Source organism: Schistosoma mansoni, chromosome W (genome assembly GCF_000237925.1).
Source record: "Schistosoma mansoni strain Puerto Rico chromosome W, complete genome".
Taxonomy (NCBI): Eukaryota; Metazoa; Platyhelminthes; class Trematoda; order Strigeidida; family Schistosomatidae; genus Schistosoma; species Schistosoma mansoni.
Genome location: NC_031502.1, coordinates 22,255,830 through 22,271,694, shown reverse-complemented (window position 1 = coordinate 22,271,694; position 15,865 = coordinate 22,255,830). Strand labels below are relative to the sequence as shown.

Genomic DNA, 15,865 nt, shown 5'->3' with positions numbered 1-15,865 from the left:
AGAACATTGTGTCCCAGATCTTAATCTCACTACATTTTTTAAGGTTCAGAATTTCACTTAGTGTCAGAAATTCTCACATTACAACCCAGCTATTCCTATTGCTTAATATTCTTGGACACCAATTCACTCGACAAGTCCCCAAATGAGAACACTGTTGAACAGGGAGAAATTATATTCCAAATAGCAAGGATAGATGAAAGTAAGAAGCGTAATAAGAAATGCGTTAGTCTATTTATAGTTTCTACATTAGAAGATTCTAGAATGTTCCCAAGTGTCGACTAGCCAATCAGCGTGCAGCAACACATTCGTGCACGGAACATGCTTTAATCTAATCTATGCCTCACTAACACTTAGTATCGTTATTTTTTAAAATATCACTAGTTTATCTTTTGGTGAATAAACCTCTTCGTGATTGCTAACCTTCACTATCTTTAATGTTATACATATAAGTTGTTTCGCCAGTAGTATATACGGTAATCTACATATTTGTTTTTATGTTAGATATATTACGAGGAGTTTCACTCTAATACAATGTCAGAGGATAGTGATTTTAAAGTTTCGGATTATTTGCATATACAACTGAAGCCTGGATGGACTAAAAAGGGAATAAATGAATTTCTGAAAGAAGCAGAAAAGCGCGAAATCTTGTACACAAGAGCCCGCAGAGATGATATGGAGAAAGCAATCGCTCAGTTTAGAAGTTCTGCTTTAAACTTCATCGCCAGACTACCGAGTGAGATACGAAGTAAACCTTACTTTGATTGTATCAACCAGTATAATAAGGATACAGGAGCGAATGTAAGTTGGACTCAAAGTAGTACTGCATGCAAGTTTTGGTTTTAATAATGATACACTATCCAGTAGTATGCCTGTTTTACGGTCGGCTAGGCTCTTAAAATCGGTTTATGATTGAGCTATTATAGATCAGCTCTCGCTGTTGCACTACTGTATTTCCTCTCATAGAATCTATCCCAAAATTGAGAAAAACTACTTCACAAATCTCTAAAATAGTTTTTTTGCACTAAGAAATGATATTGTTGATCATTGTGGATATTTAAAAGTTAAAACTATTTGTAATTAATCACTTTACCAAGTAACCTCTAATGGTGATTTATTGGTATGAGCATTAAGCTTTTAATGATTCCGTTATATATTCAAGTCCCGCTTAACATGCTTTCTTATTTTTTTTGGTGATATTACTAGTTGTTGCACTGAGATGGTATTTTCAAACCAAGCACTCAAACGTGTATTTTGTTTTACAGTGAGATTAATAAACGAAGTTTCTTTTTCAGAAAAGACCATTTACGATCGAATGTATATACTTCTACAAACACCTTTACCCATTTTTCAACTTTCTATTACTGCAACTGACAGTAATGTTCGGATAATTTTGGCTTTAAAGGTACCCATGTTCAAATACTTAACATCTTTACTGTCCACTTATCGACTTAGAATACGCAGATGACATAGTCCTGTTTGATGAAAATGTTGACAAAATGCAGAGTCTTTTGTTAGAACTGAGTAATAATGCCAGGATGTTTGAGATGCGTTTCTCCCCATCTAAATGTAAACTGTTACTCCAGGACTGGCCTGCGTCAACACCTGAACTAAGGATGGGGAATGAAGTATTCGAACGTGTCGACAGATTCACTTGTCTTGCCCTAATGGGTTGGTGTCCAACGAAATCTTAGCACGGATTCAAAAAGTTCGTTTGGCTTTTGCCAACTTACGTCACCTATGGCGAAGACGAGATATCCGTCTATCAATTAAGGGACGAGTATACTGCGCAGCAGTTCGTTCTGTTCTACTTTACGGCTGCGAAACATGGCCATTAAGAGTAGAAGATTTTATTTTTTTTTTTATTTAAACACATAAATATTGGTACAAGGAAGCACCAGATACATATGCGCCATACAAATCTCATTCGATTTCCTTGAGGGCTGTGGTACTGCCCAGGTGCCCGAACTGAAGCAGGTGGTTTTCTTAGGGGCCCACACCCGGAGCCTTCGACCGAAAGATCTGATCCACAAGGCAGTGGAACATCGTGAGGAGATGCAGTCCCATGGTAGCCGGTGATCAACGATTGATTCGTACACCATTTGTTCCTTCAGGATACTGGAGCCCATGTGCACCATTGGTTTGGAATGAGGGTTTTCCAACTCTCCTAGGTGGATCCTCCACATCCACCAACCAGGTTAAAGCGCCGGACATTCGCTTTTCGTCCTCTCACTTTCGTAAACAACACCCCCGTCATGAGAAGGCAGTGAGTAGGACTTCCCTGATAGAGGCTATATATTCGCTGGCCATTTCGAGAGGGAGAGCGTACTCTCCCCACTCTCGGCCGTACCAGGGCATTTGGGGGCAAGAGAGTAGAAGATACTCGTAGGTTACTAGTATTTGACCACAGATGCCTTAGAAATATTGCTCGCATCTGCTGGGATAACCGGGTAAGTAATAGTGAGGTTAGACGCAGGGCATTAGGGAACGATGGTAAATCAGTTGATGAGGTTGTGAATCTTCATCGACTGAGATGGTTGGGCCACGTGTTACGTATGCCTGAACACCGATTACCACGACGCGCTATGCTGACTAGTTTAGGGGATGGTTGGAAGAGAGTTAGGGGCGGCCAAACCAATACATGGCATCAGTGCTTGAAGTCACTAACTTCTAGTCTGAGCCATGTTGGCAGATGCAGACTACTTGGTTGGGGTCCGCGTGACTATCGTGACCAATGTTGGAGACTCTAGGTGACATGGCTCAGAATCAATCACAATGGCGTAGGTGTATACACTCTTTATCTTCCCTTAAACCTTGAGATTAAAATTGCTTCATATCAGTCTTCCTTCCTATACTATATCCTTATATACAACCTATCTTTTATATACTACCACCACTAAATTAATTACTTTTATGAATCCGGTGTTCATCTTGTTGTGCAAACGAGGTATGGCAACTTGGACCGGTGCATAAATGTGCCTGGTCCTACGTTGTAGATGATTGACTGACACATGTCTCGGCTACTAAACTATACGAAAACAACTGATTTCTTGAAATAAGGTATCTCATTAGCGTCATGAATAATCCGTGTTTTTTTGAGTGATAAACGAGTTATCTATATTGCAGCTTTTTGTTTGATAATACCTCCGAAGGTTAACTTGACTGATGGGATTTTTAAGACCCGGAAGGCTATGTCTATATGACTATTCCCTGTTTTTCTTATACGATAAGTTCAGATAAAAGACTTGAGAATAAACCAATATCTACGTAATGTCTACAAGATCTACATCATTGTCCAAGTTGTGTTTAGGTAGTGTCTAACTTCATAGATTTGAATTTCTGGAAATAGTTACCCTTATAATATTCGAATACACAAACTAAGGTTACAGTATTTCGTTTTGTTGTAATCTTTTATCTGAAACTAACACAAACAGCTGTTGTAAATCTCATGTAAATAACTTAATTAGAATTGATATCTTTTGAATATCCATATTGACATAATATACTTTCGTTTACATTTACGTTATTGCATTAGTTACTTGACCAGTTGGTGTCTGAGGTAAAAAAACGTAGTCGACTAGAATGGGAAGATTCTGTAAAGACTCGTACCGGAAAAAGACCATGTAGAGGACATACTACAAGTAATTGTCGAAGTGCAAAGACATCTCAAGCATCCAATAATCCACAGTTGTCACAATGGCCATCTATGCCCTTTATTTCTGAAGATGGAGAGTTAACAAACATTAATGGTGTCGATCAAGTTCCAACTCTAAATGCTTCTCAGGTATTTAATCGTTACTACAGTTATTTGTTGTTTATTGTTTAATTCTTTTTATGTTATCTATTTCATATTGTGTAAACATAGCCTTAAAAATACAACTATCTAGCTTCTTTCTTATACTTACGCATCTCTACAATGATGTCTTTGACATCTTAACGATAATTAAACTATTGAGACTATTTGTGGAATTCAAGATGGACGATTGATCCAGCTTGTGGTCATTGTACAATCATCTCACTCAGTAATTTACCAAACGAGTAAATGACAGTTTGAAGCTCATACCCAATGCACGCAAAATCAAAGTATTTTTTGTGAATTGTTTTTCCTAAATCTGAAAGTAAATTATAATTGACATATAGTCTTTAAAAGAACGACACTATTTCGTATGGTGTTGACGACCTTCTCAGGTTCACCGTAGTGTCGAAGAAGCTTCCATAAGCCTCTTCTATCCACACTGTCAAATGTATTCTCATAGTCAAGGAAATCGATGTGTAGTGACAAGTTCCATTCAATTGATTTTCTAATATTGATCCATAGTGTGGCGATTTGGCCTGTACATGACCTATCCTTACGGAATCCAGCCTGTTGATCTCGAAGTTGGGTGTTTACTGAATCTTCCATTCCACTGTTGAGAACTTTTCCTCGCACTAACAGTAGTGTGATTCCTCTGTAATTCTCACACTTGCTTGAATCTCCTTTCTTTGGCATCTAGATGAAATATCCCTCTTTCCAGTTTGTCAGTGGCACTTGGTCTTCCTCCCAAATATTTCTGAATACAACGCAGAGCATCCTTGCAGTTACCTGTATTTGTGACTTCGGTGCTTCATCTGGTATGTTTTCTGGTTTTGTTGCTTTTCTACTCATGATTTGTTCGATATTCATTCTGATTTCTTCGATCGTTAGTGGAGTGACAGCTATAGGAAGGTCTGTGTGCTGCTTCGATGTCCGGTAGGTTTAGTGGGGCTAGTCTATTTAAAAGTTCTTCAAAGTGTTCTACCCACTTGTCCCACTGTTCTTGAATCTCAGTGATTAGCTTGCCTTATTTGTGCTTGACTAGTCACTATGTTTACTATATTTCCCTCCTAGTTTCTTCGTTATACCATATAGTTGTTTGATATTTCCTTCTGTTACAGATTTTTCCGCTGTCATTTCCAGGTCTTCCATGCATTTCTGCTTGTCGGTCCTAATGCTCCTCTTTACTCTCTTTTTTGTTTCTGTGTATTCGGCGTGTGTCTCGACTTTCTCTGTTCTTGTTGGACTGTTGTTAATTGCTGTCTTCTTGTTCTTCCTTTCTTGAATCTTGTCCAGGGTTTCGATGGAGATCCATTCCTTATGATAATGCTTGCTGAGGCCTAGAACCTCCTGACACGTTGAAGTGCCACCTATAACCATTTTGTTGAATGTGCATAAATTTACAAATCTCTCGCCATTTTCGTTCCTTTTTCCCAGTTCATGTTGTCTTATGATATCTTCATACCCGATGTTGTCCATTCCCACCATGGCGTTTAGGTCTCTTATCAGGATGGTTGTGTCCCTTTTTGGACACGTCCCTATGACTGACTTCAGTCTCTCATGAAACTGATATTTATCTTCCTCATTGTTATGATTGGTGGGTGCATAGTAGTGGATAACAATCATCACGATCCCCTCCTTTGTTTTGAAGGATGCTGTGATGATCGTGAATCCATAAGATTCCTACCGTATATGCGCTTTTCGTGCTTTTTTGGACAGAATCAAAGCTTCTTCATGAACAGTGTACAACAGCAGCTGTCTGAAATCGAATCCTTTCTGTCCAGCTTTGGTCTAATAGGTTTCACTTATTCTGAGCATCATCAAGTTGTATCTTGTAGAGGGTTAATTCCTCTATATTTGACTCCAATAACTAAATAATATCACGTTAACTAAATATTTAACACAGACTAAATTTCCTAGTAGAATTATGGATTTACTCGAGATTAGTTTATTGTTAAAGATTGGTAAAATCCACAAGCGTACAGATAGCAAGCACACAGGGAAAACAAGTGAATATGTGTGTGATGTTGTTAATGGATTGTGGATAAATTATTGTCTTTGCTTACAACCAACGTGAGAATAGATTAAAGATTGATGTGCAGACACGCGCTCCATCAGACTCACACATAAATTTACATAGTGGATTAAATGTCTAGATTAAAAAGGGCACACAAATAATACAGTAGTTGAATGGGCTTGCTACACTCTCTTCATTTCCGCAGCTATTCGACCGGTCCTCCTAGTCTCCCACATTATCCGGACATTCCATGTACCCATATTAATTGTTGCTCTAGTTGTCAGAAGGAGGACTGGCATCGTGGTTTCCGAAGCATCTCGGCTTTCATAATAAGGCGTAATAATTCTTGTGAATTAATATCCTACAACTTCGAGGACGAAATTTAAGTGATTTTTTTCTAGTTAGCGTTCTTCTAGCTTCTCATTTTAATATCTGTCTGAGTAAACAAGTGACTGAAGTCAATTCATTCTACTTAATCCGTATGGGGCCTCTTATTACCGCCATCGCTCAAACATGTCTAGCTTAGGTGTAGTATATGAAGTCAAACGTCAAAGTGGAGGGTCACCAGAAATTGAGCGTCAGGGGTTGTAAAGGAACCCAAATACGTCACGGAGACGCAGTGTTTATCAAAACTATCTTCTGAAACTTCTCATACAAGGATCGTAAAGCCAATCAGACCAGAAAACGAGAATGAAGGGATGCAAAGATATAGTTGAATAATGGTCGATGCTCCGAGGTGTGTGTATTCCAATGTGACTAGTTCCGAAAGATGCGTAGCACGATATACCCGAACGTGATCTGGAGTGTATGCTTGACCAAGCGCCTTCAGCTAACAATGTGTCCAGCAAAACTAATGGGGTCAGCATAGATGTCGAAGACTTGTAAAACTAATTATGTTGGAGAGTTGTTTACCGCTACTCCCCTCTCTCTAGTAAGAGCCCTGATATGTTACCACGCAGGAGTTTACAGTTAATGAGCTTGTCGTTAATAAACACTTCGATAGCTTCCTAGGACGTCGTGGGGTGAATGATGAAAATGTACAAAAATAAGTGACATGGTTCTCTGAATTCGTCCCCGTCTCTTCATCTTTTCCAGTCGTCATGGGTGATAAAGAAATGGTAATGTAAGTGCCCAATACGTATGTCTACGGAAGCAACAACCTTAAATTCACCCACTTATGATATATTTTGAGTTAATAGTATCTAATATCACACTAAGTGCCTTGATGGGATATCGTAGTCAGTGCGAATTCACATCGTGTTGTTATTACTAACCTAACCATGCTATAGTTTCACGTGCTGGAAGGACAGTTGAGTTGAGAAATTTTGAATCTTTTCATTATAAATAATGTTTCATTCGTTATCAATTCAGTGTTATTTATTCTTGTTTACTTCTGACCAGATGAAAGGTGGTGGTGGTGGTGGTGGAAAACGGTTACCAATTGCTTCCACACCAAAAGTTACTGAACTTGAAGGATTCATTCCTCAATCTACTACTTATCGAGTAACTCGATCACGTGCGATCAATAACCAAGGTTCAAGTACATGTAAAATGAATACAACTCGTGTAACTAACACCAATACAAATCATTATACAACAACTAATGATACTTTAACCACTATGGATAAAACTTTACGACCTAATTCTACACAAAAATTGTCCAAAGACATGAGAGTAAGTTTTTTTCTTAACAGTGTATAGTAATTATTTATACTATAATTTTAAATATCCACTTGGAAACAATAAACATATTCAGTTTCCTAACAATAAACCTATTGGATATGTGCAGATAAATGGTAATAGGATAATCAGAGAATTCCATCCTTTGTCTTATTATTAAATGTCTTTAATTTATTAAGTGGATTTGTTTATGTTTTCGAAATTCATTAATAATTTTAAAAATTAGAAACAAAATTTATAAATTCTAGTAATTTCAGTTGTGAAAGGGAAACATTGAGAATTTAAATGTATCAAACTTATTACTCAAAAAAACAAAACTGGTAGTAGTACAGTATTTTTTGTCAGATGTAAACCGAAACTATAAAATTATAGACTTCGACTCTATGTAACTATTTATCAAGACATGACAATGTGAATACCTTATTTACTGTAATAAAGTAGATGGCTTCTTTACGTATAATAGAAATAGAAACATAGTTAATAAAAAAGATGAATAGTGGCTAGCAGTGGAATGAAGGACGCGCGTTTCGTCCTACTTGGGACTCGTCAGCTGGATGCACCTGCATCTCAGAGTTGATGTTCACTCTGGAACTCGAACCCAGTGCCATTCGCTTCGAACACCATTGCGTTATCCACTTAGCTACTGAGTCCTGATAGCCACTTGCTTGTGCGATGGGGTGAAGTTTAAATTCACTTAGTATTGTTTGTTTGAATCTTCCCATCTATCTGACGAGTCCCAAATAGGACGAAACGCGCGTCCTGGATTCCACTGCTAGCCACTATCCATCTTTGTTTACAATGCTTGTGAACTAAGGCTATATCGAAGCAATACGCACAGTATGCACATATGCCAATTAGAGACAGACTGATCAATTGCAGTCCTAAACATCAATGGGAAGATTCAAACAAACAATACTAAGTGAATAGTTAATAAATGTTTTCAATAGACAGATGTGAGGATATTTAATTATGCTTTTGATATGTAAAATTGTTAATAGTAGTAGGTATTAGTACGCGGTTCGTAACAGTTTATCATAATAAAGTGATATGTCCGATAGAATACCTAATGCTCCGAATAATGTCTTCAGGTTTTGACTAAATCAGTCGTGACAATCAATGTTCCCTTAAGATCATCCAAACAACGACCTAGTTAGCGTTAACTTCTTCTCATGCAATCAAGTGTGTAAGCTTACCTTTGATTTCTAAACTTCAGTCTTTATATGATTCCAGCGAAGTAAGAGGAAGCCTAATTAAATTCACACATTTTGAATAAGAACATTCAACCAACATAGCTCGACTGATTCATCACGATAGGCAAGCCCAACGAACAGGCCAAGGTAGCGACTATAGTCGGGACTAACATTACTGCGTTAAGGTCAAACTACAACCTGAATAAATTAGTGATCATGTCCTAGTATGTAAAATATTCTATTTCCTTCGTAATTCCACATGGATGTGTTGATAGGGAATCAGTAACCAACTATGTCCAACTTAATCACTTTTGAGTATATAGTACAAGACGATAGGACTTGTTGGCAGCAATTATCAAATCGTCCATCTCAGACAACAAAACTTCACCGAAATCATCCACTTGAGTTACAAATCTTTACTATCTCAATGATCGCAAACACACACTACTAGGGTTCAATAAGCGACATCGTCATTCACTATAAATCATTACCAAAGCACGCTAAATCAATAAAAGTTTAAGATTTGTTTTGGATTGTAAACGAACTAAACCCCAACTTCGTAAAACTGAGTTTCATCCCATCTCAGTAATGACTACTACATTAATTTACAAATGCAATATTATTTTCCCATTTCGTCCAGTTAGAGTAGCAAAAGCTTATTGAAATGGTGTAATATTGCGAATAGTGTCAAGTAGTTATTTACTGTTAAAAGCATAGTATATATATAATGCTAGACACAACTATTTTTTATAGTCGAAGTGAATAACTCTTCTGTCAACACTTGTAAATTGTTTTCTTATTCTGGCTAATAGGATAAATTATTATCGAAGATTGATCGTAATAATATACAATTATCATCACCGGAAGCACAGCATCTACGTAACCTTATTGTAACACTTCAAGATGTTTTAGACCGTCATACTCAGTCAAGAAGGAAATGAAGAAGCAAGTCGATGCGTTACGCAAACTTCTGTCTCTGTTTTATAACTTTGTACAATCAATTACTTGTCCAGATTTCATAAGTGTAAAAAAATATGATAATTTAGTTGTTTTAATCTTATTATTCTTCGTTTACTGATGTATATATGATAAAGTTTACTTACTTATCACCACAATACTCAACTAATATGTTTAGATTAAGCGTTTATTAAAAAATTGTCTGGGATATGAACCACTGATTGGCGTGATATTGTGTTGTATTTAGTCGATCGACAAATGGCTCTAATCCGATGCTAAAATCTCAATGATACTTCAGATTTACGAACCTCCTGCTTGCAAACCTTGGTTTTTTACAACGGCTTACAAGGTTGCTACTGAAATGTAATAAGCCCATGATAAACACTAAATATGATAACTCTTTTGAATGGCTACTTCTAATATTATCTTTATTAGCAAAGTGTTAATAAACAACATAACGACATTATTTTCACCTTAAAGTTGTTTGCAGCCTACAAATTACTTCACTTTTCTATGATACAGACCATACTTGCTTTGGGATATTGTAAAGCATTATTACAAGATACATAGTTGGAATTTACCAATTCCAAATTTCTATAGGGAAACGTGGCGACATTGTACAATTTCCTTTTATGTACCTTTTGACTCGGATGTGATTATCGAAGATATGGTAGGATATTACCGCTGTTTCATCATAATCATAAAATTTTCAGTAGGGCATAAGAATCAGCTAATGGGGTAACAGGCTTTATTTTGTACGGACACTTCAAACGTGCCACGCATACTGTTAAACACATACCTAGACAATGATACATAGGTAAATATACAACTGAAATGACTGAGACATCATGCATGTCTAAGTCGACGTACTACTTTGTTTGGCATCGCAGGTTGAGAGGAAAACTATGGACGATCAAACTCAGATGCGGCATCAGTTCATGAGGTTACTGGCTGTTGAATCGGACAGTGTACGTGGGTGCAGACTACACAGCTAAGATCCGCCTGGTCAGTTGTTGGAAACAAGTGACATGATCTATAACCAGTCATATTGGTGCTGATGCATTCACTCTATCTTCTTTCAAGTATTTACCTTCAGTATTTCTTCAATACCTTTTTATTTTGTCTTCTATGACAAATCAATTGCAACGTGCACCCGACTTCAGTGTTTTAATTATTGTACTCCGTAGCTGCTGCTTATTTTTCCATATATTTTCAGTTATACCGTGTTCTAAATTGTCTAGTTTGTCGTAAAATTGTCAGGTTATGGTTTAACTTTTTTCGTTTCGGTTTTGCTTTAGAAAATATTGTATTTAGGATACTGAAAAGCTAAGTTATGCGCTATTCGTATCCCAATTTTCGTTGACAACTAAACTCCTCTCGTCTTCATAGTAATGATATAATCTAAGTACTGGTCCCCTGAAGAGCTACATAATTCTTGTTGTGTTTTTCCCTTTTTTTCATCTAATGTTATGCTAGTTAACTGTTTGCCCAGACACGAATATCCTATCATGAACTCAAGCGTCATCAAACACCATCGTTAACAATGAGTCAATTGTTTTCGTATTTGTATTCATATCTCAACTCTAGGTTATTCCATTTAAACACGCACAGATTACCAGTTATCGTAATGTTTGGATTTAGTACCCTATCAAACTTTCCTTTTTCCCACTCAACATTAAATGGTTAAAATTTGATCTTATTGCAGTGCTTTAATTGTGTTTTTTTCATTGCTAACAGGTGAGAATTTGTTACATAGAATCAGGTTTACAACTACAATGGCTAAACAGTTGTTCTAGTAGATCCTGGGAGATTCAAATGATTAGCAACTATCTGATAATTGTTGCTAGAGTCGCAATAATACAGAGCGTTTTAACTAATACATGTAATCTGCAGAAACACCCAGTTGTGTAGTAGGATGAAGTTACTCATTCATCCATTTAATCACTGACGATGAGTATAAAGGAATTCTGTCCCGTAGTCAAACATAAGTTGTTTTTAGTAACTCCACGTACTAAAATGAGATTTTGACTACACAAGTTTTAGACTTGAACTATGTGACAAAATGCTGATCGATCGTTAAGGTAAACCGTACACATAAACACTAATTTACTCGTAAGGGTATTCTCGAATAAAACTTGTGGTTACGCTTCGACAACTAAATTGAGTATTCAATAACAAGTTCATTAAAAGAAAAAAACAAATCAAATACACTAAAAGTATATATTTACAATAACTGCATGTACAAGAGTCATACTATCACGTGTAACACTTCAGTATTAAAGGGTAACCAATTTTTAGTGTCGGAAGTCGATAACGTAATTATAACAAAATTTATGTACAGTGACAATTTTTGCTGCACTTAGCGGAATGGTCTTGGTGGACTAGGGGGCTCCGCCTTAATGGAGACTTTGCGTGGTGGAGAAGGACTTGGATTACGTAGGCGTCTCGGAGAGTTCCTTTGACCAATGTCTTCTGTTTTGGTTTCTGAATGAGGCTCTCTGTTTTCCCTAAGCCTTGGCTCTCGATTCTCTCTATGTCTGAACTCTCCATTTTCTCTAGATCTTGACTCTCGATTATGACGTCTCTCTCGCTCATTCCGCTTCTGAATAGATTCAAGGCGTCGCTTTTCTGCTTCGTCTTGTTCCTGTTGAATTTTTTTGAGTTGTTTCATCACTTCGGGACCACATCCGTGCTCTTTAACAAACTCTGAAACAGAGTCAGTAGGTCGTTTGTACTCTGACTTTTTATCCGTATGTCCAACATCAAGAACTCCGTCCTTTGGTACTCGATATTTTTCAACGTGGTCTACTCGGATTATACGGCCTCCTAATTTTATTCCATTTAAATTGTCAGTAGCTAGAACAGTACTTCTTTGATCTTCATAACACACGAATGCAAATCCCTTTGATACACCTGTCTTTTTATCCCGAACTAAATTGATATTAACAATTTCACCATACTGAGAAAAAACACAAATAACATCACCTTCAGTAAGATCGTAATGTAAACCACCCACATAGATCCAAGCCGAATCTTTGTACTGTCTGTGCCAACTGCTAACTGTCCCTGTGTGACCGAGCGATAACTCCTTTTCATTCATTAAATTCTGATTTTTGGCATTCGTAATTGGATTCATTGTGGGACCGTTGTATCTACAATAATATTGTAAAAAATAAACGGGTAGACTAAGAGAGGGTTATTTAACAATCAGTGTACCATTCTAGCGTATTAAATAGTAGTTATTGTTATTCCACATTTGTTGTAAGGAGGTACAGATTTTTCCTTTTTATACTACCTTGGTAAAGTTGGTTTGGCAGAGATAACTAGCTTTACGATAATGTAAATCTATGACTGACTTAGTACTATAAATTTAGACACTGAACTTAGAATACTACACAAAGCTTGACCTTACTGTGCATCCTAAGACTAAATATAAACGGAACTAATGCAGTGATCAAATTGGAACAAATAGCATTTTCAAACAAATGCACGGACAGCACATGAAGTTAAACATTCAGAAATATTTTCTTATGAGTTATTTAATCTTTTGTGTAGGATTTATTATTCAAGTGCCAGTTGATGACCTAGACTTTTATGCTACCTAATTACCTAAACCAAAGAAGATAAAAATGTTTGAACGTGTGAACCAGTGGAACCAAGTACTCTAGGAACTAAACATTAACTTTACCATAAGTTCTAGAAAGTTTATTTGCCCTGAAATTCTGGTCTTGGTGATACGAACTGTGCGGCAGTAACCCCATGTTCTGTGAGATTGGATATAATAAGTGCTTACCAACCAAATGCAAAACACCTACAAGTCATATGTAACTTTTCCTTTAGATCTAAATTCCAGGGATTTAGTTAGGTTTCACAACTTGACAGTATGATGTGTACTTTTCAGCTGTAGACAATTATATTTGACCGATTAGATGTAGTCCACGCAGTTTGTATGGTAATGGAGGACCAGAAACACGATACCCAAAAGAAAGCTTAGCACAATAAGAATCTGACGTGCATAAGTTTGCAACCAATCCTTCGGCAGAATCTTACACACTATATAAATATTTGGAACAAAAGTAGTGCCGAGAGAATTGGCTTATTCAAGGAGTATTGACCATTCAATATAATATATGTACATTGAGAGAAGGACCGAAGAGTATGACTTGAAACAACTCTGGGAGCTAGGAGGCTGTAATGAAACTACAGTCAACCAACCCCAGAGTACTGTAGAATGGCCTTGGGATACGCATAATCTTCAATTAACTAATGAATCGAAATCCTGTGACCATGATACCGGTGAAACCCAAACATACATAATCTCTTAGTTTGTTTCCAGAGTCGATGATCGGCTTTCCGTAACTTAAAGCGCTCAGATTGATACGAGGACTTATGAACCTTGAAGGAATCAGTGTTTATGTTATAAAAATTTCTTAGATGTAAAAGCAAACATGACTTTCCTATGTAGATAGAGTTCGACAAAGATATGAAGTACAGTATAGTAGTACGAATCCCTGTGGCAAGAGCACTAACGAATCCAAAACTGACTTTTAAAGTAACTCCCCAATCTCTCAATTTTGGGCAAAATTTGATCGACTTTTCGGAAACTGTAAGAGACTCGAAAACTCAGAAATCCTGCTGGTTTGCAAATTTCGACAAAAAGATTCACAAACTGAGAGACTGAATTATCGTCGTGCTGCTGCACAATTGTAAGATGTCAACAACGTTAGTACTAAAATGTAGCAACCTTTGAACCACTTGGACAATCTGATTATTTTGGTCTATTATATATACATGTAGGGAAGCCCGTAAAGCGAAGCTTTCCTTTTGTCCACAAGTATTTGAACGACGGTTCGAATGATTGGAGAAAATTAAAAAAAATCGGAACTGATTTTGGAAAAAAGTAGAAAAGTTGGTGTTAGTTTTTGGGAAAAGTAGATATTTCGGAGAAAGAAAATGTGCTAATTTAGAGACACACTATTTAACTTGGAATAGGAAGAAAGGTGACATCATGATGCATTATTGCCAATATTCATACGGACTTTTCTTTAAGGATTTTCCTCAGAGTTCCTCTTTGGTTGCCCATTTTTGTTGGGACATTCAAATATGAAGTGAAGAAGTGTATTACAATGCACTATTTCGCAAACTAATACTGTATAGACAACAATTTACTGATACTTGTAAATAATACCGAAAACTATCCGATAGTATGATAAAAATTCATTTAACAAGTGCAAGAATCAAGTAAAGTAAGCAGACACAAGAACATTAACAGACGACAAAGTAAGTGAAAACAGTGAGCTTATGTTTGAAAACAATTAGAAGTTTATAGTAGCTATGGAAAAATTCTGACCAACCTGATTGTCGAGACCACGAATTAAAGTAACTTAATAGTTCTTCTGGCCCGCTGCGTTGGTACAAGTGCAATAAATCCCAAATAGAATTTATTACCAAACATAAAATAAACCAGATGAAATGCAGTCGTTCGTATTATTTAGCAGTATATAGCGAATTTCGTTATCTCAGGGAGCTGGTCTATAGTGCATCACTATCCAATGTAGGAAACATACTGTTGAGCACCATTTATTGTAGGCTGTGGGACTCTTTGCAAAATCTGTACAGCCAGATAATCACCTCAATTCAAAGAAAATACATTATTCATGTGATCAAACTGCTAGTATATATGATAACCTAGGGGACTTAAACAGCGATTACACAACAACTTATAAAATGTTACATCAAGTCACAATATTGATGATCACCTAGTCTGATCTAACCTGACGTGATTTTTAGGCTTCTCTACCTCCATAGCACTAGTTTAGGACAAATAGAACCATAATAATGGAACATTTCATTAGATAGAAATGATTTATTTATTTAAACACATAAATATTGGTACAAGGAAGCACCAGATAAATATGCGCCTCACAAATCTCATTCGATTTGTGTGAGGGCTGTGATACTGCTCAGGTGCCCAAACTAAAGCAGGTGGTTTTCTTAGAGGGCCACACTCGGAGCCTTTGACCTAAAGGTCTAGTCCACAAGGCAGTGGAGCATCGTGAGGAGATGCAGTCCCATGGTAGCCGGTGACCAACAATTGGTTCATACGCCATTCGTTCCATCAGGATCCTGGAGCCCATGTGCACCATTGGTTTGGAATCAGGGTTGTCCAAATCCCTTAGGTGGAGGCCCCGTGTCCACCAACCCAGTTAAAGCGCCGGAAATTTGCTTTTC

At 37.0% G+C, this 15,865-nt stretch overlaps 2 protein-coding genes across 2 annotated transcripts; one reads left to right on the top strand and one right to left on the bottom strand.

Annotated features, from left to right (window-relative positions):
- Positions 1–531: 531 nt before the first annotated feature.
- Positions 532–9,618, top strand: Smp_154940 (hypothetical protein; the record flags this gene model as incomplete). Its single annotated transcript, XM_018788994.1, has 4 exons — positions 532–798; positions 3,533–3,781; positions 7,209–7,481; positions 9,490–9,618. 4 exons carry the CDS (start codon positions 532–534, stop codon positions 9,616–9,618), a joined length of 918 nt encoding a protein of 305 aa, XP_018654482.1.
- Positions 9,619–11,993: 2,375 nt separating this feature from the next.
- Positions 11,994–12,770, bottom strand: Smp_170230 (putative rna recognition motif containing protein; the record flags this gene model as incomplete). Its single annotated transcript, XM_018788993.1, has 1 exon — positions 11,994–12,770. One exon carries the CDS (start codon positions 12,768–12,770, stop codon positions 11,994–11,996), a length of 777 nt encoding a protein of 258 aa, XP_018654481.1.
- Between the last annotated feature and the right edge of the window lie 3,095 nt (positions 12,771–15,865).